The sequence below is a fragment of the Columba livia genome, chromosome 32 (genome assembly GCF_036013475.1).
Source record: "Columba livia isolate bColLiv1 breed racing homer chromosome 32, bColLiv1.pat.W.v2, whole genome shotgun sequence".
In the NCBI taxonomy this organism is placed as follows: Eukaryota; Metazoa; Chordata; class Aves; order Columbiformes; family Columbidae; genus Columba; species Columba livia.
Window position 1 is genome coordinate 629,259 of NC_088633.1, and position 25,630 is coordinate 654,888.

At 67.1% G+C, this 25,630-nt stretch overlaps 3 protein-coding genes across 15 annotated transcripts in view; 2 read left to right on the forward strand and 1 right to left on the reverse strand.

Moving 5' to 3' along the window:
- LOC135576868 (coiled-coil alpha-helical rod protein 1-like) overlaps positions 1-2,403 on the forward strand; it is a 6,057-nt gene extending 3,654 nt beyond the window's left edge. For 3 of the 12 annotated variants that reach the window (XM_065044136.1, XM_065044132.1, XM_065044138.1), the window contains 3 exons: positions 555-606; positions 837-993; positions 1,609-1,963. In XM_065044136.1, the coding sequence (XP_064900208.1) occupies positions 555-606; positions 837-993; positions 1,609-1,666 (267 nt within the window). In that variant the 3' untranslated portion in view covers positions 1,667-1,963. Of the gene's footprint in view, positions 1-554; positions 607-705; positions 994-1,608 lie in introns of those variants that run through there. The other 9 variants (XR_010468568.1, XM_065044142.1, XR_010468567.1 and 6 more) reach the window with 8 other exon arrangements.
- On the reverse strand, positions 806-11,858 carry LOC135576877 (protein CutA-like). 2 transcript variants are annotated; one of them, XM_065044163.1, is made up of 7 exons: positions 11,432-11,858; positions 9,109-9,142; positions 7,372-7,526; positions 5,669-5,728; positions 4,817-4,847; positions 4,401-4,481; positions 806-844 (listed from the first exon to the last, which is right to left on the reverse strand). In XM_065044163.1, the coding sequence occupies exons 2-7, from the start codon at positions 9,124-9,126 to the stop codon at positions 821-823; spliced, it is 369 nt and encodes a 122-aa protein (XP_064900235.1). In that variant the 5' UTR covers positions 9,127-9,142; positions 11,432-11,858; the 3' UTR covers positions 806-820. The 2 variants fall into 2 exon arrangements, with proteins under 2 accessions (XP_064900235.1, XP_064900234.1); XM_065044162.1 differs by lacking the exon at positions 11,432-11,858 and adding an exon at positions 9,641-9,959.
- SYNGAP1 (synaptic Ras GTPase activating protein 1) overlaps positions 10,301-25,630 on the forward strand; it is a 30,461-nt gene continuing 15,131 nt past the window's right edge. The window contains 8 exon segments of the mRNA XM_065044084.1: positions 10,301-10,460; positions 11,885-12,012; positions 12,117-12,222; positions 18,213-18,310; positions 19,688-19,809; positions 22,537-22,690; positions 23,346-23,444; positions 24,519-25,073. Of these exon segments, the coding sequence (XP_064900156.1) occupies positions 10,439-10,460; positions 11,885-12,012; positions 12,117-12,222; positions 18,213-18,310; positions 19,688-19,809; positions 22,537-22,690; positions 23,346-23,444; positions 24,519-25,073 (1,284 nt within the window). The 5' untranslated portion in view covers positions 10,301-10,438.

Here is a 25,630-nt window from a genome sequence, read left to right on the forward strand (position 1 = left end):
GGGACATGGGGATGTTGGGGACTTGGGGAGACATGGGGACATTGGGGGGACATGGAGATATTGGGGACATGGGGATATTGGGGGGACATGGGGACATTGGGGACTTGAGGAGACATGGGGACATTCGGGGGACATGGGGATATTGGGGACATGGGGATATTGGGGGGACATGGGGCTGTTGGGGACTTGGGGAGACATGGGGACATTCGGGGGACATGGGGATATTGGAGACATGGGGACATTGGGGGGACATGGGGATATTCGGGACATTGGGGGGACATGGGGATATTGGGGGGACATGGGGACATTGGGGACTTGGGGACATTGGGGACATTGGGGGGACACTGGGGGGACATGGGGACACAGGGATATTGGGGGCATGGGGGAATATGGGGATATTGGGGGGACGTGGGGGATCTGGGGACATTGGGGACTTGGGGGGACATGGGGACATTGGGGGCTATGGGGGTAACATGGGGACATTAGAGGGACATGGGGACACGGGCACAGGGGGGGACACGGGGCCCTGTTGTCACCGTGTCCCCTGTCCCCAGGGCTGGTGGCCCCGGAGCGGCCACGGTGGCCCCAGGACGCGGCAGGTGACAAGTGAGTGACGGGGGGACGAGGGGACATGGGGACACCGGGGGACACGGGGACCCCGGCGGTGGCCCCGTCCCCAGGGTGACCCCGCGTCCCTGTCCCCAGCGCGGTGACACAGGTGACACGGGTGACACCGCCGGTGGCCGGTGGCCAGCGCGGCGGTGAGCTGGGGACACTGGGGACTCGGTGCCACCCGGGGGTGGCCACCAGGTCCCTGGTGTCACTTGTCCCCACAGCGGCGGCCCTGGCGGGGACACGCGAGCAGGTGACGAGGGACACGGCGGCTTCGGGGACACCGCGCTGGGGGGGGCGGGGGGGGGACGGCGTCACCGTGTCCCCCCTCGTGTCACCCCCAGGGGACCCCCCGTGGGGACGGGACGGGGACCAGCAGAGGTGGGTGTGTCCCCATGGCCCCTCCTGTGTCCCCAGTGTCCCCCCCATGTCCCCCAATGTCCCCTCCTGTGTCCCCAATGTCCCCCAATGCCCCTCCAATGTCCCCCCATGTCCCCAATGTCCCCCAATGCCCCTCCAATGTCCCCCCGTGTCCCCAATGTCCCCTCCTGTGTCCCCAATGTCCCCCAATGCCCCTCCAATGTCCCCCCGTGTCCCCAATGTTCCCTCGATGTCCCCCTCATGTCCCAAATGTCCCCCCAATGTCCCCCCCAAGTCCCCAATGTCCCCTTCTGTGTCCCCAATGTCCCCCCAATGTCCCCTCCTGTGTCCCCAATGTCCCTCCCAATGTCCCCAATGCCCCCCAATGTCCCCCCGTGTCCCCAATGTCCCCTCCTGTGTCCCCAATGTCCCCCCCATGTTCCCTCCCATGTCCCCCAATGTCCCCTCCTGTGTCCCCAATGTCCCCCCCAATGTCCCCCAATGTCCTCTCCTGTGTCCCCAATGTCCCCCCAATGTCCCCCCCAATGTCCCCCCATGTCCCCAATGCCCCCCTGATGTCCCCCCATGTCCCCAATGCCCCCCAAGTGTCCCCAATGTCCCCCTCATGTCCCCCAGTGGCCCTGGCCGCGCTGGTGACGCAGCTGCAGGCTCTGGGCGCCGCCATCCTTGGTGACACCGGTGACCCCCCCGACCCCCCGGGGACCCAGGCGTCCGGGTGAGTCGCCCCTCCCCCACCCGGACCAGTTTGTCACCGGTGTCACCGCGGCTGGTGACGGGGGGGTCACTTCCTGCTCCCCCCGCCCCACGGACCCCAACTCCATTGTGTTCCAGCCCAGTAAAGCGGAGGTGACGTCACCGCGGCCCCGTGACCTGCGGGGGGGGCGCTTGGGGACACGGGGGCCGGGGGGCAACGGGGTCCCAGTGGGGGCTGGACTGGGTATAACAGGAATAAACTAGGTCTAAAACCTGAGCTGGGCCTAAAACCTGAGCTGAGCCTAAACCTGAACTGGGCCTGAAACCTGAACTGGACATAAAGCTGAGCTGGGCCTAAAACCTCAACTGGGCCTAAAACCTGAACTGGGCCTAAAACCTGAGCTGGGCCTGAAACCTGAACTGGGCCTGAAACCTGAACTGGGCCTGAAACCTGAACTGGACATAAAGCTGAGCTGGGCCTAAAACCTGAGCTGGGCCTAAAACCTGAACTGGCGTTAAAACCTGAACTGGGGCTAAAACCTGAGCTGGGCCTAAACCTAAGCTGGGCCTAAGACCTGAGCTGGGACTAAAACCTGAACTGGGCCTAAAATCTGAACTGGGCCTAAACCTGAGCTGGGCCTAAAACCTGAGCTGGGCCTAAAACCTGAACTGGGCCTAAAACCTGAACTGGGCCTAAACCTGAACTGGGCCTAAAACCTGAGCTGGGCCTAAAACCTGAACTGGGCCTAAAACCTGAGCTGGGCCTAAACCTGAGCTGGGCCTAAAACCTGAGCTGGGCCTAAAACCTGAGCTGGGCCTAAAACCTGAGCTGGGCCTAAACCTGAGCTGGGCCTAAAACCTGAACTGGGCCTAAAACCTGAACTGGACATAAAGCTGAACTGGGCCTAAAACCTGAGCTGGGCCTAAAACCTGAACTGGGCCTAAGACCTGAACTGGACATAAAGCTGAACTGGGCCTAAAACCTGAACTGGGCTTAACACCTGAAGTGCGCTTAAAACCTGAACTGGGCCTAAAACCTGAACTGAGCCTAAACCTGAACTGGCGTTAAAACCTGAACTGGGGCTAAAACCTGAGCTGGGCCTAAAACCTGAACTGGGCCTAAAACCTGAACTGGGCCTAAAACCTAAACTGGGCCTAAACCTGAACTCAGCCTAAAACCTGAGCTGGGCCTGAGCCTGAGCTGGGCCTAAAACCTGAACTAGGCCTAAAATCTGAACTGGGTTTAAAACCTGAACTGGGTCTAAACCTGAACTGGCGTTAAAACCTGAGCTGGGCCTAAAACCTGAACTGGGCTTAAAACCTGAACTGGGCCTAAAATCTGAACTGGGGCCTCAACCCACTGGGAACGGGGGGCACTGCCCCCCATGTTACTTTGGGGAGGGGCCCCAAATCCCCCCCAGACTTTGGAGTGCAAAAACTTTATTTTTGACATTTTTTGGGGTATTTCAAGGGGGGAACTGACCCCTCCCCCCCCCCCAATGGCTCAACACGGCTGGTGGGGGGTGGGGAGACCCCCCCGAGAATGTTGGGGGCCCCACCCCCCCCAAAGCGTGTCGGGGGTCCCCCTGGTGTGTGACCCCCCCGTCTTGGGGCTCCCCCGTGTCCGTGGGTCCATCTGTACCCCCCAAATCTGGGGGGGGGTCACGGGGGGGCTGGGGGGGGTCACGGGGGCATTCGAGGGAAATGGGGGGGCTGTGGGGTTGGGGGGGTTCTTGGGGGTCATGGGAGGTCAGGGGGGTCACAGGGGGTCAGGGGGGTCACAGGGGACTGGGGGGGGTCCCACCAGGTCAGGGGGGGTCACAGGGGACTGGGGGGGGTCCCACCAGGTCAGGGGGGGTCCCAGGGAGTCAGGGGGCTCCCAGGGGATTGGGGGGGGGGGTCCCAGGAGGTCAGGGGGATCACAGGGGGTCAGGGGGGTCACGGGAGGTCAGGGGGGGTCCCAGGGGTCAGGGGGGTCCCAGGGGTCAGAGGTCAGGGGTCGGTGCTGTCCCGCACCCACTGCAGGTACGGGGGGTTCCCCTGGGTCACCGGCACGGCCACCACCTCGGGCACCTCGTACGGAGTGGGCGGAGCTGGGGGCAAGAGGTCACCCCGGGTCACGCCCGGGTCACCCCGGGTCACCCCATCACCCCCCAGTCACCTCAGGTCACCCCGGGTCACCTCGGGTCACCCCCATCACCCCCCATCACCTCAGGTCACCATGGGTCACCTCGGGTCACCCCATCACCCCAGGTCACCCCTGGTCACCTTGGGTCACCCCCAGGTCACCGGGTCACCCCAGGTCAGCCCCGGGTCACCAGGTCACCCCATTACCCCAGGTCACCCCAGGTCACCGGGTCACCCCATTACTCTGGGTCACCCCAGGTCACCCCCCGGTCACCAGGTCACCCCATTACCCCAGGTCACCCCAGGTCACCGGGTCACCCCAGGTCAGCCCCGGGTCACCAGGTCACCCCCATTACCCCAGGTCACCCCAGGTCTCCAGGTCACTCCATCACCCCGCGTCACCTCAGGTCACCCCCATCACCCCAGGTCACCCCCCCGGTCACCGGGTCACCCCAGGTCACTGGGTCATCCCAGGTCACCGGGTCACCCCCCAGTCACCCCGTGTCCCCCCCCATGTCCCCCCCATGTCCCCCCCATGTCCCCCCCATGTCCCCACCGTGTCCCCCCCATGTCCCCCCCGCTCTCACCGCACAAACGCCGCCAGCGCCGGGACCCCGGGAGCTGCGGGTCTTGATCATCTGGGGGACATTGGGGACACCGTGGGGACGTTGGGGACACCCCAGGGACATTGTGGACACCCCAGGGACATTGCGGGGACATTGGGGACATTGGGGACACCCCAGGGACATTGCGGGGACATTGGGACATTGGGGACACCACCGGGGACATTGGGGACACCCCAGGGACATTGTGGGGACATTGGGGACACCCCAGGGCCATTGTGAGGACACCCTGGGGACATTGGGGACACCCTGGGGACATTGGGGACACCCCAGGGACATTGTGGGGACATTGGGACACCCCAGGGACATTGGGGACACCCCGGGGACATTGGGGGACACCCCTGGGGACATTGGGACACCCCAGGGCCATTGCGGGGACATTGGGGACACCCCGGGGACATTGTGGGGACACTGGGGGACAGTGGGGGACATCGTGGGGTGTCACTCACCAGCAGCACCTCCCCCGTCCTCCTCCAGCTTCCCCCTGCCAGCTGTAACTGCGGGGGGGTCAGGGGGCGGGACCCCGGGGCCCCCCCATGTCCCCCCATGTCACCATGTCCCCATGTCCCCCCATATCCCAGTGTCCCCACATATCCCCTGTGTCCCCCCCATGTCCCCCCCTTCCTCTTGTCCCCCCATGTCCCCGGGTCACCCCATGTCTCCGTGTCCCCCCCATCCCCATGTTCCCCCATGTCCCCCCTGTCCCCGTGTCCCCCCATGTCCCCATGTCCCCCCATGTCCCAGTGTCCCCACATATCCCCCATGTCCCCCCATATCCCCCATGTCTCTGAGTCCCCCATGTCCCCCCCATGTCCCCCATGTCCCCCCATGTCCCCCCCTTCCTCTTGTCCCCCCATGTCCCCGTGTCCCCCCATGTCCCCCCCATCCCTGTGTCCCCCCCATGTCCCCGTGTCCCCCCATGTCCCCGTATGTCCCGCCTGTCCCTGTGTCCCCCCATGTCCCCATGTCCCCCCATGTCCCCCATGTCCCAGAGTCCCCCCATGTCCCCCATCCCTGTGTCCCCCCATGTCCCCCCGTCCCCGTGTCCCCCCCATGTCCCTGTGTCCCCCCATATCCCTGTGTCCCCCCATGTCCCCGTGTCCCCCCATCCCCGTGTCCCCCCCATATCCCTGTGTCCCCCCATGTCCCCGTGTCCCCCATGTCGCCGTGTCCCCCATGTCCCCATGTCCCCCCCGTCCCCGTGTCCCCCCATGTCCCCCATCCCCACTCACATGGAGGTGACGTGGGGCAGGATGTTGACACACGCGGCCAAACGTTTCTCCACCATCGCCCTGGGGACAGTGGGGACAGTGGGGACAGTGTCACCCCCGTGTCACCCCCGTGTCACCCCCAGTCCTGTGTCACCCCCGTGTCACCCCCCGGGTCCCCATCTCTGTGTCCCCCCACCCAGGGTCCCTCTGTCCCCACCCAGTATCACCCCCCTGCGTCCCCCCCAATGTCACCCGCAGTGTCACCCCCTGTCCCCCAGTGTGTCCCCACTACCTGAGGTGTCACCCCCATGTCCCCCAGTGTCCCCAATGTCCCCCCTGTCCCCTGTGTCCCCATGTCCCCCGTGTCCCCGTGTCCCCCATGTCCCCAAATGTGCCCCGTGTCCCCCATGTCCCAGATGTCCCCCCATGTCCCCCTGTCCCCCCTGTCCCCATGTCCCCCATGTCCCCATATCCCCATGTCCCCATGTCCCCCATGTCCCCCTGTCCCCATGTCCCCATATCCCATGTCCCCCTGTCCCCCATGTCCCCCTGTCCCCCATGTCCCCCTGTCCCCCATGTCCCCATGTCCCCATGTCCCCTGTCCCCATGTCCCCCTGTCCCCCTGTCCCCATGTCCCATGTCCCCATGTCCCCCTGTCCCCATGTCCCCCTGTCCCCAGTCCCATGTCCCCCTGTCCCCATGTCCCCATGTCCCCCATGTCCCCTGTCCCCCTGTCCCCATGTCCCCCTTGTCCCCATGTCCCCGTGTCCCCCTGTCCCCCTGTCCCCATGTCCCCATGTCCCTGTGTCCCCGTGTCCCCTTGTCCCCCTGTCCCCCTGTCCCCCATGTCCCCCTGTCCCCATGTCCCCTGTCCCCATGTCCCCCTGTCCCCCTGTCCCCATGTCCCCCTGTCCCCATGTCCCCGTGTCCCCTTGTCCCCCTGTCCCCCTGTCCCCATATCCCCATGTCCCCCATATCCCCATGTCCCCATGTCCCCCTGTCCCCTTGTCCCCCTGTCCCCATGTCCCCATGTCCCCCATGTCCCCCTGTCCCCATGTCCCCCATGTCCCCCTGTCCCCCTGTCCCCCTGTCCCCATGTCCCCTGTCCCCATGTCCCCCTGTCCCCTGTCCCCATGTCCCCCCTGTCCCCATGTCCCCCGTGTCCCCTTGTCCCCCTGTCCCCCTGTCCCCATGTCCCCATATCCCCATGTCCCCCATATCCCCATGTCCCCATGTCCCCCTGTCCCCATGTCCCCATGTCCCCATGTCCCCATGTCCCATGTCCCCCTGTCCCCATGTCCCCCTGTCCCCTGTCCCCATGTCCCCATGTCCCATGTCCCCCTGTCCCCCTGTCCCCCTGTCCCCCTGTCCCCATGTCCCCCTGTCCCCCTGTCCCCATGTCCCCATATCCCCATGTCCCCCTATCCCCTGTCCCCCTGTCCCCATGTCCCCATGTCCCCATGTCCCCATATCCCCCTATCCCATGTCCCCTGTCCCCTGTCCCCATGTCCCCCTGTCCCCTGTCCCCATGTCCCCATGTCCCCCTGTCCCCATGTCCCCCTGTCCCCATATCCCCATGTCCCCATGTCCCCATATCCCCATGTCCCCCCTGTCCCCTGTCCCCATGTCCCCCGTCCCCCGTCCCCCTGTCCCCATGTCCCCATATCCCCATGTCCCCCTGTCCCCTGTCCCCTGTCCCCGTCCCCCGTCCCCCGTCCCCGCACCGCGCCAGCTCTTTGGCCACGGTCTCGTTGGGGCAGGTGACAAAAGCGGCCGCGAGGTCAGCGGGGTCAGCGGGGGGAGGGGCGGCCATGCTCAGCAGCCGCCGGCCCAGCGCCTGCAGCAGCGGCACCGACGTCACCGTCACCAGCGCCAGCACCTGCGGGGGCAGGGACGCCTGTCGCGATAGCCACACCCATATCGCAATGGCCCCGCCCATATCGCGATGGCCCCACCCTGTCACGATAGCCCCACCCGTATCGCGATGGCCCCACCCTGTCACGATAGCCCCGCCCGTATCGCAATAGCCCCACCCATATCGCAATGGCCCCGCCCTGTCGTGATGGCCCCACCCGTATCACGATGGCCCCACCCGTATCGCGATAGCCCCACCCTGTCACGATAGCCCCACCCGTATCGCAATGGCCCCACCCTGTCACGATAGCCCCGCCCGTATCGCAATAGCCCCACCCATATCACAATGGCCCCGCCCTGTCATGATGGCCCCGCCCGTATCGCGATAGCCCCGCCCTGTCGCGATGCCCCCCCCTTGCGGTGGCCCCGCCCTGTCACGATGGACCCACCCTGTTGCGAAAACCCCGCCCGTATCACGATAGCCCCGCCCATATCGCAATAGCCCCACCCCGTCACAATATCCCCACCTTGTTGCGATATCTGCCCACCCTGTCGCTATATCCCCAAACTCTATCGCGATATCCCCACCCATATCGCGATATCCCCAAACTGTATCGTGATATCCCCACCCATATTGCGATATCCCCACACCACATCGCAATATTGCCAAACTGTATCACAATATCTATCCCCACCTGTATCACGATATCCCGACCCATATCACGATATCCCCAAAACAGATCACGAGATCCCCACCCATATCACGATATCCCCAAACTATATCACGATATTCCCACCCGTATCGCAATACCTCCAAACTGTATTGTGATATCCCTACCTATATCGCGATATCCTCACCTATATCGCAATATCCCCACCCATATACACGATACGGGGTTGGGGGTATCGCGATACCCCCAAACTGTATCATGATATCCCCAAACCGTATCACGATATCCACCCATTGTATTGTGATATCCCCACCCGTACCGCAATACCCACCCACCGTATCGCGATATCCCCTCACCCATATCACGATATCCCCCCACCATATCGCAATATCCCCACCATATCGCAATGCCCGCCCACCGTATCGCGATATCCCCCCACCCATATCGCGATATCCCCCCATATCACAATACCCCACCCCTCCATATCGCGATATCCCCCCCATATCGCGATATCCCAACCACGCCGTGGCACCTGCCGACCGTATCGCGGGACACCCCCCATGTCGCGACAGTCGCTGCGCCACGATACCCAACCCCGGCGCCGCGACGGCCCTCGTGTCGTGACCCCCCCATGTCGTGACCCCCATGTCGTGACCCCCCCATGTCGTGACCCCTGTGTTGTGACCCCCCCCCCATGTCATGACCCCCCCATGTCGTGCCCCCCATGTCCTGACTCCCCCCATGTCCTGACCCCCCATGTCGTGGACCCCCCAAGTCGTGCCCCCCCCATGTCCTGACCCCCCTGCCATGTCCTGACCCCCCCCATGTCGTGCCCCCCCATGTCGTGCCCCCCCATGTCATGACCCCCCCCATGTCGTGACCCCCATGTCCTGACCCCTCCCCCATGTCGTGCCCCCCGCCCCCGGGCTCACTCACCGCAGCGGTCACGTGCATGTGGCGGCAGCGCCCCCTGCGGGAGAGGCGGCGTCAGGACCCCCAGCCCCCCCTTCAGCCCCCCGTGGCGCCCCCCACCCCCCTAGAGCGCCCCCTGACCCCCCCGGACCCCCCAACTCTATAGAGCCCCCGGACCCCCAACTCTATAGAACCCCAGACCCCCCAACTCTATAGAACCCCCCCGGGACCCCCCAACTCTATAGAACCCCCGACCCCCCCAACTCTATAGAAAACCCCGGACCCCCCAACTCTATAGAACCCCCGGACCCCCCAACTCTATAGAAACCCCCCGGGACCCCCCAACTCTATAGAGCCCCCGACCCCCCAACTCTATAGAACCCCCGGACCCCCCCAACTCTATAGAACCCCCGGACCCCCCAACTCTATAGAATCCCCGACCCCCCCAACTCTATAGAACCCCCGGACCCCCCAACTCTATAGAACCCCCGGGACCCCCCCACTCTATAGAACCCCCGACCCCCCCGTCCCCTCCCCCGCCGCTCGCGCTCCGCACCCGCCGCGCGGCCGCCGCCACCACGTGACCCGCACGGCCCCGCCCCCTCCCGCCGCCCCTCCCCCTAGCGCGAGCGGAAGCGGCGGGAAACGGGGCGGGGGGAGGGGCCAGGGCGCGGGGGGCAGGGGGGGAGTGACGACACTGTGACGTCATAGCTCACACCCCGCGCGCGTTCACAAAGCGGCGTGAACTGGGAGAACTGGGATGGGGACACTGGGGATACTGGGGACACTGGGAGCACTGGGATGGGGACACTGGGGACACTGGGAGCACTGGGAGCACTGGGATGGGGACACTGGGGACACTGGGAGCACTGGGATGGGGACACTGGGAGCACTGGGAGCACTGGGATGGGGACACTGGGAGCACTGGGAGCACTGGGAGCACTGGGATGGGGACACTGGGAGCACTGGGATGGGGACACTGGGGACACTGGGAGCACTGGGATGGGGACACTGGGAGCACTGGGAGCACTGGGATGGGGACACTGGGAGCACTGGAGGGAGGTGACAACGGGCCCATCGTGTCACTGGTGCCACCGCTGTCGCTGGTGCCGCGGGGGCTCTTGAAGGCGCCGCCCCCGGACGCCTGGGTCCCTCCCGCACTCCTGGGTCCCCCCCACCCCCCCTCCGCACTCCTTAACCCCGCCCCCTCCGCCTGCGTCCCCTCCCCCGCCCCTTGAGCCGCCTGGCCCCGCCCCCTCCCCCCCCCCACCTCCCGCCTCCCGGACGCCTGGGTCCCTCCCCCGGACGCCTGGGTCCCCCGCGCCGCCCGGGGGCAGCGAGCGGCGGAGGAACCATGTCCTATGTCCCCTTCCGAGGTACCGGAGCGGGGGGCACGGGGGGGGATGGGAAGGGAAGGGAAGGGCCCGATCCCGCCGCCCCTCTCGGGAATGGGGGGGGGGGGGCGCGACCGGGGGGGCGGGAGCGGGGACACCGGGAGCGGGTGATGGGACCGGGGGTGTCGGGACCGGGGGTGTCGGGACCGGGGGTGTCAGTACCGGGGGTGTGGGGACCGGGGGTGTCGGGACCGGGGGTGTCAGTACCGGGGGTGTCGGGACCGGGGGTGTCGGGACCGGGGGCCGATGCCGGCGATGCCGGTACTGGGGATGGTGGTACCGGGGATGCTGGTACCGGGGATGCCAGTACCGGGGATGGTGGTACCGGGGATGCTGGTACCGGGGATGCTGGTACCGGGGATGCCAGGACCGGGTGATGCCAGTACTGGTGATGCCGGGACCGGGGATGGTGGTACCGGGGATGCTGGTACCGGTGATGCCAGTACCGGGTGATGCCGGTACCGGTGATGCTGTGACCGGGTGATGCCGGTACCGGGTGATGCCGGTACCGGGTGATGCTGGTACCGGTGATGCCGGTACCGGGGATGCTGCTGCTGGAGAGTGTCGGTGTTTTGGGGGGGATGCTCGTGTGGACCTGACGCCGGTACCGGGGGTCGGTGCTGCCGGGGGCGCCGCTGCCGGTCGGTGCCGGGGGTGCCGGTCCCGGTTCGCCCGGGGGGACCGAGGGGGGTCCCCGGGGACCGGCCTGACCCACTTCGGAAACGGGGCCGGGGGCGGGACCCGGAGGGGACCCAGGCGTCCGGGCCTCGTGCATCCTCCATCCTCAGCGTGGGAGGCCAAAAGGGACCCAGGCGTTCGGAAGGGGACCCAGGTGTCCGGGCCTTGCCCATCCTCCCTCCTCCCCCACCTCTGCCCTCCCGCTATGGGAGCCCTGAGGGACCCAGGAGTTCGGGGAGGGGGGGGTGGTGAGGACCCAGGTGTCCGGGCCTCACCTGCCTCCCCTAGACCTCAAGCTGGGGACCCAGGCATTCGGGTGGACCCAGGCGTTCGGGAGGGGACCCAGGCGTCCGGGGCCTTGTGCATCCTCCACCGTGGGAGGCCTGGGGGGGGACCCAGGCGTTCGGGAGGGGACCAGGCATTTAGGAGGGGAACCCCATCACCCTGGAGAGGACCCTGGCATCCGGGAGGGGACCCAGGCGTCCGGGTGAGGACCCAGGCGTCCAGCAGAGGACCCAGGCGTCTGGCAGAGGACCCAGGCATCCGGGAGAGGACCCAGGCGTCCGGCTGCCCACCCCCCCACCCCCCCCCCCACCCCGTGGGCTGCGGTTGCCACAGCAACGCCGGGGATGCGGGAGCCCAGCACCCATGGGTGGGGGGGGGGGGGGAGCAGTGAGATGGGGGTGGGGGCGGCCCAGCTGTGACCCCCCCCCCCCCTTCCCCCCCAGATGTGCGAGCAGCGCCCCCCCCGCTGGCCCGCGGGCCCTACGCCCCCTCCCCCTACGAGCGCCCACCCTGGAACCCCCGGTTCTGCATCATCTCGGGGAACCAGCTGCTGATGCTGGACGAGGAGGAGGTGAGCGGGGGGGGGGGCGGGGGGGGGGGGAGGGGGTCCGGTGGGGGGAGGAGGGGGGGTGGTCCCCCCTATGGTGTGACCCCCCCCCCCCCCCGCACCCCCAGATTCACCCGCTGCTGATCCGCGAGCGCCGGGGGGAGCCGTGCCGGAGCAAACTGCTGCGCCGCACCGTCAGCGTCCCGGTGGAGGGGCGGCCGCACCCCGAGCACGGTACCGGCGCCCGGACGCCTGGGTCCCCCTGCGCTCGGTGGGGGGGGGGGGGGGATGGGGGGGGGTGGGGGTGGGGGAGAAACGATGCTCACAATCCACCCCCTCCCCACAATCCACCCCCTCCCCACAATCCACACACCCCCCCCATAATCCACCCACCCCCCCATCCCATAATACCATGGTACCTGGGACCCCGGACGCCTGGGTCCCTTTGCACTCGGGTTGGGGAGGGGGGGGGGGAGTGGGAGAAATGAGGCTCCCAATCCACCCCCTCCCCACAATCCACACACCCCCCCCCCATAATCCACCCACCCCCCCATCCCATAATACCACGGTACCGGCGGACCCGGACGCCTGGGTCCTTTTGCACTTGGGGGGGGGGGAGTGGGAGAAACGAGGCTCCCAATCCACACCCCCCCAATCCCCCCCCAATCCATAATACCATGGGGCCCGAACTCCTGGGTCCCCTGTTTTTTTTTGGGGGGGGGGTGGGGGTAGAGGAAGTGGGAGAGAAGATGCTCAAGGATCCCCCCCCGCTATCCCATAATACGCCCCGCGGTTGCTCGGCAACCGTTGCTGGGGAAACCCCGCGGCGCAGGGAGGTGGCCCCGCCCATCCCCCCCCCCTCTCCACCCCGTTTCTTCCCAAAAAAAGGGACCCAGGCATCCGGGGGGGACCCAGGCGTCCGGGGGGGACCCAGGCGTCCGGGGGGACCCAGGCGTTCAGGAGGGACCCAGGACTTCGGGAGGACCCAGGAGTTCGGGAGGGACCCAGGCATCCGGCCGCCTTGACCTGACCCATTTCTTCCCCCCCCCCACCGCGAGGGGACCCAGGCGTCCGGGTCACTGGTTGGGGGGGACCCAGGAGTTCAGGGCCTTGACCCCTCCCACTCTAGGGGGACCCAGGCGTCCGGGTCGGGGGGGGTGGGGACACGGGGGGACACGATGTCGCCCCTCCCCCCCCGCCCCTCCCCCGCTTCCTTCCCCGGGGTTTAAAAAAAGCGTTTTTGTCACCGGGAAACGGCGTCACCGCGGCAACGGGGACACGGGGGGGACACGGGGGACACGCGCCGCCCCCGCGGCCACCGGCGCCGCAGCTGGCACCGGCACCGCGGCCACCATCGCCTCTGTCCCCGCTGTCACCGTCCCCACTGTCACCATCACCTCTGTCACCATCACCGTCCCCACTGTCACCATCACTGTCCCCACTGTCACCGTCCCCACTGTCACCATCACCACTGTCACCATCACCACTGTCACTGTCACCGTCCCCACTGTCACCATCACTGTCCCCACTGTCACCGTCCCCACTGTCACCATCACTGTCCCCACTGTCACCACTGTCCCCACTGTCCCCACTGTCACCGTCCCCACTGTCACCATCACCACTGTCACCATCACCACTGTCACCATCACCTCTGTCACTGTCACCGTCCCCACTGTCACCGTCCCCACTGTCACCGTCCCCACTGTCACCATTACCACTGTCACCATCACCGTCCCCACTGTCACCATCACTGTCCCCACTGTCACTGTCCCCACTGTCACCGTCACTGTCCCCACTGTCACCGTCCCCACTGTAACCATCACCTCTGTCACCGTCACTGTCCCCACTGTCACCATCACCTCTGTCACCATCACTGTCCCCACTGCCCCACTGTCACCACTGTCCCCACTGTCACCATCACCGCTGTCACCGTCCCCACTGTCACCATCACCGTCCCCTCTGTCACCATCACCACTGTCACCATCACTGTCCCCACTGTCACTGTCCCCACTGTCACCACTGTCACTGTCCCCACTGTCACCATCACTGTCCCCACTGTCCCCACTGTCCCCACTGTCCCCACTGTCACCGTCACCGCTGTCACCGTCACCACTGTCACCATCACCATCCCCACTGTCACCATCATCACTGTCACTGTCCCCACTGTCACCGCCACCACTGTCACCACTGTCACCATCCCCACTGTCACTGTCACCACTGACACCATCACTGTCCCCTCTGTCACCAGTGTCACCATCACCATCCCCACTGTCACCATCACCACTGTCACCATCACCGCTGTCACTGTCACCACTGTCACCACCGCCGCTGTCACCCTCACCGCTGTCACTGTCACCGTCACCACTGTCACCACTGTCACCATCACTGTCCCCGCTGTCACCACCACCATTGTCACTGTCACCACTGTCACCGTCACCATCCCCACTGTCACCAGTGTCACCATCACCACCGCCGCTGTCACTGTCACCACTGTCACCGTCACCATCCCCACTGTCACCGCTGTCACTGTGGCCACTGTCACCATCACCATGATCACTGTCACTGTCACCATCACCGCTGTCACCATCTCTGTCCCCGCTGTCACCACTGTCTCTGTCCCCACTGTCACCATCACCACAGCCGCTGTCACCACAGCCACGTGCCACCGCTGTCACCAGCGTCACCTGCACCACCAGCGTCACCTGCACCACCAGTGTCACCGTCTGCAGCCACCGCCAGTGTCACTGTCCCCGCTGTCCCCACCACCGGTGTCACTGTCACCACCACCAGTGTCACTGTCCCCACTGTCCCCACCACCAGTGTCACTGTCACCACCACCGGTGTCACTGTCACCACTGCCAGTGTCATTGTCACCACTGTCCCCACCACCGGTGTCACTGTCACCACTGTCACCACCGCCAGTGTCACTGTCACCACCACCAGTGTCACTGTCACCACTGTCCCCACCACCGGTGTCACTGTCACCACCACCGGTGTCACTGTCCCCACCACCAGTGTCACTGTCACCACCACCAGTGTCACTGTCACCACTGTCACCACCACCAGTGTCACTGTCCCCACTGTCCCCAGTGCCCCCAGTGTCACCATCACCCCCACACCTGGTGCCCCATGTCCGGTCCCCCCCCCCCACGTGTCCCTTTGGGGGCGCGCGCGGCAGCGGGGGGGGGGGCGTGGCCTCGTCACCCCGGGCGACGCCGGCCCCGCCCCCAGCCCAGACCACGCCCCCTCCCCCCGAGGGGGCGGGGCCAGCGCGCAGGCGCGCGGGGGCGGAGCGAGTGCGCACGCGCGGGGCGGCGGCGGCGGCGGCGGGAGCGGAGCGGGGGGTGAGTGTGAAACACGGCGAGTGTGCAACGGGCGAGTGTGCAACGGGCGAGCGAGTGTGCAACGGGGCGTGCGCGGGGCGAGCGAGCGTGCAAAGGGTGAATGAGTGTGCAAATGGTGATTGAGCGTGCAAAGGGCGCGTGTGCAAAGGGCGCGTGTGCAAAGGGGAGGGGGAGCGTGCAACGGGCCAAGCGTGCAAAGCCCCACACGAGCCCTTAAGGGTGGGGGGGGGGGAGCGTGGGGACGGGCGTGCAAGGAGCACGAGCGGGTGTGCAAGGGTGGGAAGGCGCGTGCACGGGGCACGCGGGGCCGTGGTGAGCGCGTGTGCAAGGCTTGGGGGCGCCGGGCAGCGTGCGGGGCCGGGCGTGCAACGAGTGTGCACGGCTGAGGGTGCGCGTGTGCAGGGGCGAGCGTGCAAAGCTGGGGGGGGCGGTCGTGCGTGGTTTGGGGGGGACAGGGAGTGTGCAAGGAGCCAGGTGAGTGTGCAAGGAGCCAGGTGAGTGTGCACAGCCCCGTGCAAGCGTGTGAGACCCGGGGTGAGCGTGCATGGCCTGGGGTGAGCGTGCACGGCCCCTGGTGCGAATGTGAGCGTGCATGACCCTGAGTGAGTGTGCACAGCCCCGTGCGAGCATGCAAGGCCCAGGGTGAGCGTGCACGGCTCCTGGTGCAAGGGTGAGTGTGCACAGCCTGGGGCGAGCACGCGCGGCCCCTCGTGCAAGTGAGAGTGTGCGAGGCTCCGGTTGAGTGTGCAAGGCCCCTTGCGCGAGCGTGAGCGTGCACGACACGCGGTGAGCGTGCACATCGCAGTGTGAGTGTGCAAGGCCCTGGGTGAGTGTGCAAGGCTCGGGGTGAATGTGCAAAGGTCAGGGTGAGCGTGCAAGGCCCCTGGTGCGAGTGTGAGCGTGCACAGCCCGCAGTGAGTGTGCAAGGCCCTGGGTGAGTGTGCAAGGCCCCTGGTGCGAGTGTGAGCGTGCACAGCCCGCAGTGAGTGTGCAAGGCCCTGGGTGAGTGTGCACGGCCCCTGGTGCAAGCGTGGAGTGTGCACGGCCCCAGGTGAGTGTGCAAGGCTCAGGGTGAGTGTGCACGACCCACAGTGAGCGTGCAAGGCCCCGGGTGAGCGTGCAAGGCAAGGCTCGTGGTGAGTGTGCACGACCCACAGTGAGCGTCCAAGGCTCGGGCTGAGTGTGCAAGGCCCCAGGCGAGTGTGCAAGGCTCGTGGTGAGTGTGCAAGGCTCGTGGTGAGTGTGCAAGGCTCGTGGTGAGTGTGTAAGGCTCAGGGTGAGCGTGCAAGGCCCCGGGTGAGTGTGCAAGGCTCGGGGTGAGTGTGCAAGGCTCAGGGTGAGCGTGCGCGGCCCCCGCCCCCCCGCGGTGCCCCCGTTGCACACGCGCGTGCGGAGGCCGCCATGCCGCCCCCCCCGGGCGCCGGCCGGGGCCCCCCCGGGCAGCTCTAGGGCACCATGTGGGGCCCCCCCCAGCCGGGCCCCCCCCCCCTGGGCGCTGCGGGGGACCCTGGGACCCCCCCCCGGCCCCCGGCTCAGCCTGGAGGGCAGCAGGACCCTGGCCGGTACGGAGTGGGGGGGGGGGGTTGGGGGGGGCAGAGGTCGGGGGGGGGGCTGGGGGGACCCCCCGATATTGGGGACAGTTTGGGGGGGGGGCAGAGTTCGAGGGAAAATGGGGGTGGCCCCAAAACTGGGGACAGAGGTTGGGGGTCCCCAAGGGGAGGGGGGAAAAGGGGGGGGGGGTTGAGGTGGGGAGGGGGGGCAGAATTGGGGGGGTGGTGTGGGGGACCCCAAAATGGGGACAGAGTTTGGGGGGGGCAGAGTTTGGGACCTCCCCACAGGGTCAGGGCTGGAGCCCCCAAACCCTCCCCGGACTCCTGGGTCCCCTCCCCGGACTCCTGGGTCCCCCCCGTTCCAGCCCCGCAGTGGGTGATGGGGGGTCAGGGGGGCCCCCCCATTGTCCCCTCACCCCGTGTCCCCTCCAGAGGCCTCGAGCCCCCCAAACCTTCCCCGGACACCTGGGTCCCCCCAAATCCTCCCTGGTCCCTGAGCCCCCTCGCAGGACACCTGGGTCCCCCCCAAACCTTTCCCGGACTCCTGGGTCCCCTTCCTGGACTCCTGGGTGCCCCCGGACGCCTGGGTCCCCCCAAATCCTCCCTGGTCCCCTCACAGGACACCTGGGTCCCCCCAAACCTTTCCCGGACTCCTGGGTCCCCTCCCCGGACACCTGACTTCCCCCGGATGCCTGGGTCCCCCCGGACGCCTGGGTCCCTTGGTTCCAGCCCCGCACTGGGTGGATGGGGGGTGGGGGTCCCCTCGGACTCCTGGGTCCCTTGATTCCAGCCCTGCAGTGGGTGGAAGGGGGGGTAGGGGTCCCCCCGGACGCCTGGGTCCCCCCAGATCCCCCCTGGTTCCTGAGTCCCCTCGTAGGACACCTGGGTCCCTTCCCTGAACTCCTGGGTCCCTTCCCCGGACTCCTGGGTTCCCCCGGACGCCTGGGTCCCTGGGCTCCAGCCCCGCAGCGGGTGGAAGGGGTTGGGGGTCCCCCTGGACACCTGGGTCCCCCCGGACGCCTGGGTCCCCCAAATCCTCCCTGGTCCCTGGGTCCCCTCCCCGGACTCCTGGGTTCCCCCGGACGCCTGGGTCCCTGGGTTCCAGCCCCGCAGCGGGTGGCTGGGGGGTTGGGGGTCCCCCTGGACACCTGGGTTCCCCCGGACGCCTGGGTCCCCCCAAATCCTCCCTGGTCCCTGGGTCCCCTCCCCGGACTCCTGGGTTTCCCCGGACGCCTGGGTCCCTGGGTTCCAGCCCCGCAGCGGGTGGCTGGGGGGGTGGGGGTCCCCCGGACGCCTGGGTCCCCGGCGCCCCTGACGCGTGCCCCCCCAGATTACCACGGCGGCCGCTCGCGCAGGAAGAGCGTCCCCGGGGGGAAGCAGCTCAGCATCAACATGGACGCCCCGCCCGCCCCGCCCTTCCGGCCCTCGGTGAGCCCCGCCCCTGCGCGTGTCACCCGCGCACGCACACGTATGTTGCCATGGTTACCCCCATCCCGCCCCCCGTGGTCACCGCGCTCACGTGTTGCCGTGGTTACCTCCATCCCCCCCCACCCCCCCGTCACCCCACTCATGCGTTGCCATGGTTACCTCCATCCCCACCCCCACCCCCCGTCACCCCACTCATGCGTTGCCATGGTTACCTCCATCCCCACCCCCCCCCCGTCACCCCACTCATGTGTTGCCGTGGTTACCTCCATCCCCACCCCCGTCACCCCACTCGTGTTGCCATGGTAACCTCCATCCCCCCACCCCCCGTGGTTACCCCACTCATGCGTTGCCATGGTTACCTCCATCCCCCCCCACCCCCCGTGGTTACCCCACTCATGCGTTGCTATGGATACCCCCATTCCCCCCCACCCCCCCCCGTGGTCACCCCACTCATGTGTTGCCGTGGTTACCTCCATCCCCCACCCCCCCCACCCCGTGGTGGGCGTTGCCATGGTTACCCCGGTCCTGTGCCTGTATGTTGCCGTGGTTACCTCCACCTCCCCGTGGTTACCCCGTTCCCACGTTGCCATGGTTACGGCAGGGCTGCCCGTTGCTGCGGTTACCGCGCTCCTGCCCCCCGTGTCACCGCTGTGTCGTGTCCCCCCCCGTTGCCATGGTTACCCTGTGGTTCCACCCGCTCCTCCACATCTCTGTTGCCGTGGCAACCCCAGTCTGATGCTCCCCATCGCCATGGCAACCCTGATGCTTTGGGCCTCCGTGTTACCATGGTAACCTCGGTCCTTTGCCCCCCCCGCATTACCATGGTAACCTCTGTCCTTTGCCCCATCACCGCGGCAACCCAGGCGCCCCGTTGCCATGGCAACCCTGATGCTTTGCCCCCATCACCACGACAACCCTGGTCCTTCCCCAACACCCCGCGTTACCGCGGTAACCTCAGTCCTTTGCCCCCTGTTGCCGTGGCATCCTGGTCCTTTGCCCCCCATCACCGTGGCAACCCACGCTCCCCGTTGCCATGGTAACCATGATGCTTTGCCCCCATCACTGGCAACCCTGGTCCTTCCCCCCGCGTTACCGCGGTAACCTCAGTCCTTTGCCCCCTGTTGCCGTGGCAACCCCGGCCCTTTGCCCCCCCATCACCGTGGCAACCCACGTTCCCGTTGCCATGGTAACCCTGATGCTTTACCCCCATCACCACGACAACCCTGGTCCTTCCCCCCGCGTTACCGCGGTAACCTCCGTCCTTCGCCCCCCGTTGCCGTGGCACCCCCGGCCCGTCACCCCCCACCCCGTCGCCGTGGTAACCCGGGTCCCCGTCGCCATGGCGACCGGGCCCCCCCTCAGCCCCCTGTACCCCAGCAAGGCTTCCTGAGCCGCCGCCTCAAGAGCTCCATCAAGCGCACCAAGAGCCAGCCCAAGCTGGACCGCACCAGCAGCTTCCGGCAGATCCTGCCGCGCTTCCGCAGCGCCGACCACGACAGGTGGGGACGCGCGGGGACGAGGGGGGGGACAGCGCGGGGACACCCCGGGGACAGCGCGGGGACAAGGGGGGGACAGCGCGGGGACAAGGGGGGGACAGCGCGGGGACACCCAGGGACAGCGCGGGGACAGCACGGGGACAAGGTGGGGACAAGGCGGGGACAGCACAGGGACACCCGGGGACAGTGCACGGACACCCGGGGACAGGACGGGGACACCCGGGGACACCCCAGGGACAGGACAGCGTGGGGACAGCACGGGGACACCCAGGGACAGCACGGGGACAAGGCGGGGACAGGACGGGGACACCCAGGGACAGCGCAGGGACAAGGGGGGGACAGCGCAGGGACAAGGGGGGGACAGCACGGGGACAAGGGGGGGACATGACGGGGACACCTGGGGACAGCGCGGGGGACAGGACGGGGACACCAGGGAACACCCCTGGGACAGGACAGGATGGGGACAGTGCGGGGACAAGGGGGGGACAGCACGGGGACAAGGGGGGGACATGACGGGGACACCTGGGGACAGCACGGGGACAGGATGGGGACAGCACGGGGACAAGGCGGGGGACAGCGCGGGGACACCCGGGGACAGGACGGGGACACCCGGGGACACCCCAGGGACAGGACAGGATGGGGACAGTGTGGGGACGAGGTGGGGACAGCACGGGGACACCCAAGGACAGGACGGAGATAGGATGGGGACAGGATGGGGACAGGATGGGGACATCTGGTGCGGGATGGGGACAGGATAGGGACAGCACGGGGACACCTGGGGACGGGACGGGGGCACCTGGGAACACTCCAGGGACGGGACAGGGACACCGGGGGACAGGACGGGAACAGCATGGGGACAAGGTGGGGACAGCATGGGGACACCCATGGAGAGGATGGGGACAGCACGGGGACAGGACTGGGACAGGGTGGGGACAGGACAGGGACAGCACAGGGACACCCAGGGACAGCACGGGGACAGCATGGGGACAGCACGGGGACAGCATGGGGACAGCACGGGGACAGCACAGTGACAGCATGGGGACAGCACGGGGATGGGACAGGGATGGGACAGAGACACCCTGGGGACAGGATGGGGACAGTACAGGGACACCCTGGGGACAGCGCTGGGGGTGCAGGGAGCAGGTTGTTGGGTGGGGGGACACCTTGGGGACACCCCGGGGACACCTTGGGGACAGCTCAGGGACAATCCTGCTCCCCCGCGTCCCCAGGATGGGCACAAGGATGTCCCCAGTGTCCCCACGGGTGACAGGTTCCCAGTGTCCCCATTGTCCCCATGTGTGACAGGTTCCCAGTGTCCCCATTGTCCCCATGTGTGACAGGTACCGCCTGTCCCCCAGTGTCCCCTTGTGTGACAGGTTCCCAGTGTCCCCATTGTCCCCACGGGTGACAAGTCCCTGCTGTCCCCACCCCCACCTTGGGGATGCGTTGGGGACCAGGTGGCACCGACGTCACTTGTCACCGGTGGGTGTGACGCGCTGGCGCCCGTCCCCGTGTCCCCGTCACCGCCCGTGGGGGTCGGTCCCGTGTCCTCGGTGTCGCCGGGGTGTCCCTTGTCCCCAAGGAGGGTCCCTTGGGACGTCCCCTGGGTGCCGGGGGAATGTCCCTTGTCCCCAAGGGGAGGGTATTTTTAGTACCCCCCCCGGGTGCCGGTGACGTTGGGGACATGGGGACACATTGGGGACACGGGGACACATTGGGGACATGGGGACATGGGGACGTGGCCGCTGCTGACGCAGCCCGGGGGATAAATTTGGCGCCTGGGGGCGGCTCCATGGCGGCGGCTGCCGGGGGGCCCGGACGCCTGGGTCCCTTTTGGCGGGGGGGGGCCCGGATGCCTGGGTCCCTTTTGGCAGGGGGGGCCTGGATGTCTGGGTCCCCCCCTTGATTTGGGGGGGTGGCTCATACCTGGATCCCCCTGGTTTTTGGGGTGCCCGGACGCCTGGGTCCTCCCATTTTGAGTTAGGGGTCCCCGGACGCCTGGGTCCCCTGTGACTTTGTCTCCCCGGACGCCTGGGTCCCTTGTGACTTTGGAGCCCTGGACGCCTGGGTCCTCCCATTTTGAGTTAGGGGTCCCCGGACGCCTGGGTCCCCTGTGACTTTGTCACCCCGGACGCCTGGGTCCCTTGTGACTTTGGAGCCCTGGATGCCTGGGTCCTCCCATTTTGAGTTAGGGGTCCCCGGACGCCTGGGTCCCCTGTGACTTTGGAGCCCTGGACGCCTGGGTCCTCCCATTTTGAGTTAGGGGTCCCCGGACGCCTGGGTCCCCTGTGACTTTGTCACCCCGGACGCCTGGGTCTCCCCCAGCTTTGCGTCCCCAACCTCCCGCCTCCCCCGCTGTTTCGGGGTGCGGGGTCAATCCCGGGCGCCCCCCCCCCCCAACCCCCCCAACCCCCCCCCCCCCCTCCTCCCACCCTGACTCTGTGTCTCTCTGTCCGTCCGTCCGTCCCGCCGCCGGACGCCTGGGTCCCCAGGGTCCCCCGTGCGGACGCCCCAGGTACCCCCCGCCCTGCACTCAGCACCCGGCCCAGCAGCACCAGCACCCCCCCCCCGCCCCGCTCGCATGGCCGCACCCCACCCCCCCCCCCGCCACCCAGGCACCCTCCCCCCCCCAGGCACCCCTCCCCCCCCCCACCCCCCCCACAGCCCCCCCTCCCCCCCCCACCCCCACCCCCGCCCTCCCCACGCAGGCGCGCCCTCCCCCGCCCGCAGGGCCCGCCTGATGCAGAGCTTCAAGGAGTCGCACTCGCACGAGTCGCTGCTGAGCCCCAGCAGCGCGGCCGAGGCGCTGGAGCTCAACCTGGACGAGGACTCCATCATCAAGGCCGTGCACAGCAGCATCCTGGGCCAGGAGTTCTGCTTCGAGGTGCGGCCCCTCCCCCGCACCCCCCCCACCCCCACCCACCGCGTGGTGGCACCGCTGGGTGTCACCCCCCACCCCCCATCCCCCACATGGTGGGACTGGTGGGTGTCAACCATCCCCCCACCCTGTGGTGGCACCGGTGGGTGTCACCCCCCCACCCCCCATCCCCCGCATGGTTGGACTGGTGGGTGTCACACCCACCCCCCCCGTGGTCGCACGGGTGGGTGTCATCCCCCCACCCCCCCCATGGTGGCACTGGTGGGTGTCACCCCCACCCCCCCCCATGGTGTCACTGGTGGGTGTCACCCCCCCCACCCCACCCCATGGTGGGACTGGTGGGTGTCACACCCACCCCCCCCCGTGGTCGCACAGGTGGGTGTCATCCCCACCCCCCTGTGGTGGCACTGGTGGGTGTCACCCCCCAGCCCCCCCCCCATGGTGGCACCAGTGGGTGTCACCCATCCCCCACCCCCCCGTAGTGGCACTGGTGGGTGTCACCCCCTCACCCCCCCCATGGTGGCATCTGTGGGTGTCACCCCCACCCCACCCCATGGTGGCACTGGTGGGTGTCACCCCCACCCCCCTGTGGTGGCACCGGTGGGTGTCACCCCCCCCCCCGTGGTGGCACCGGTCGCTCACCGCTGGGTGCCACCCGCAGGTCACCACGGCCTCGGGGACCAAGTGCTTCGCCTGCCGCTCGGCCGCCGAGAGGGACAAGTGGATCGAGAACCTGCAGAGGGCGGTGAAGCCCAATAAGGTGGGGGAGGGGGGGGGTTGGTGGGTGGGGGTGGGGGTGGTGGGTCAACTGGTGGGGATGGGGGTGGTCAACCAGTAGGAATGGGGATGGTCAACTGGTGGGAATGGAGGTGGTCAGCTGGTTGGGATGGTCAACTGGTTGGGGTGGGGATGGTCAACCGGTGGGAATGGGGATGGTCAACTGGTTGGGAATGGGGGTGGTCAACTGGTTGGGATGGGAATGGTCAACTGGTTGGGATGGGGATGGTCAACTGGTTGGGAATGGGGGTGGTCAACTGGTTGGGATGGGGATGGTCAACTGGTGGGAATGGGGATGGTCAACTGGTGGGATTGGGGATGGTCAACTGGTGGGGATGAGGATGGTCAACTGGTGGGGATGGGGTTGGTCAACTGGTTGGGATGGGGTTGGTCAACTGGTGGGAATGGGGATGGTCAACTGGTGGGATTGGGGATGGTCAACTGGTTGGGATGTGGTTGGTCAACTGGTGGGGATGAGGATGGTCAACTGGTTGGGATGGGGTTGGTCAACTGGTGGGATTGGGGATGGTCAACTGGTGGGAATGGGGATGGTCAACTGGTTGGGATGGGGATGGTCAACTGGTGGGGATGAGGATGGTCAACTGGTGGGGATGGGGTTGGTCAACTGGTGGGGATGTGGTTGGTCAACCCCCAGCTCCCCACGCACCGTCCCCACGCCCCCCACCCATCCACACGCCCCCCACCCATCCCCGCGTCCCCCCCACGCCCCCTACTGTCCCCACATCCCCCACCCATCCCCCATCCCCACGCCCCCCACCCATCCCCGCGTCCCCCATCCATCCCCATGCCCCCCACCCAAACCCCCATCCCCCACCGACCCCACCCCCCCACCGCCCCCCATAACCCACCGACCCCCCATCCCCCTGCCCCCCACCCATCCCACCTCCCCGTCCCATCCCCACGCCCCCACCCGAACCCCCATCCCCCACCCATCCCCACACCCCCCACCGTCCCCCCATCCCCCACCCGTCCCCATGTCCCCCCCACCGTCCCCCCACCCCCCCCGCCCCCGCCGACCCCCGCTCCCCCCCCGCAGGACAACAGCCGTCGCGTGGACAACGTGCTGAAGCTGTGGGTGATCGAGGCGCGCGACCTGCCCCCCAAGAAGCGCTACTACTGCGAGCTGTGCCTGGACGACATGCTGTACGCGCGCACCACCAGCAAGGCGCGCACCGACAACGTCTTCTGGGGCGAGCACTTCGAGTTCAACAACCTGCCGGCCGTGCGCACCATCCGCCTGCACCTCTACAAGGACACGGACAAGAAGCGCAAGAAGGACAAGAGCAACTACGTGGGGATGGTGAGCATCCCCATCGCCAGCGTCACCGGGCGGCACTTCGCCGAGCAGTGGTACCCGCTGAGCCAGCCCAGCGGCAGCAAGGCCAAGGCGGGCTGCCCGGCGCTGCGGGTCAAGAGCCGCTTCCAGACCATGAGCATCCTGCCCATGGAGCTCTACAAGGAGTTCGCCGAGTACGTCACCAACAACTACCGCATGCTGTGCGCGGTGCTGGAGCCCGTGCTCAGCGTCAAGAGCAAGGAGGAGGTGGCCTGCGCGCTGGTGCACATCCTGCAGAGCACCGGCAAGGCCAAGGTGGGGGCGGGGAGGGGGAGGGGCGGGGGGGAGGGGAGGAGGGGGTGGGTGGGTGGGTGGAGAATGTGGATGGGTGGAGAACGTGGATGGATGGATGGAGAATGTGGATGGATGGAGAACGTGGATGGATGGATGGAGAACGTGGATGGATGGATGGATGGATGGAGAACGTGGATGGATGGAGAACGTGGATGGATGGAGAACATGGATGGATGGAGAACGTGGACGGGTTGATGGACAGAGAACATGGATGGATTGGTGGGTGGATGGAGAACGTGGATGGAGAACATGAATGGATTGATGGATAGAGAACATGGATGGATGGATGGAGAATATGGATGGATGGATGGAGAACGTGGATGGATTGATGGATAGAGAACATGGATGGATGGATGGAGAATGTGGATGGAGAACATGGATGGATTGGTGGACGGAGAATGTGGATGGATTGATGGATGGAGAACGTGGATGGATGGATGGATGGAGAACATGGATGGATTGGTGCGTGGATGGAGAACGTGGATGGATGGAGAACGTGGATGGATGGAGAACAGCAT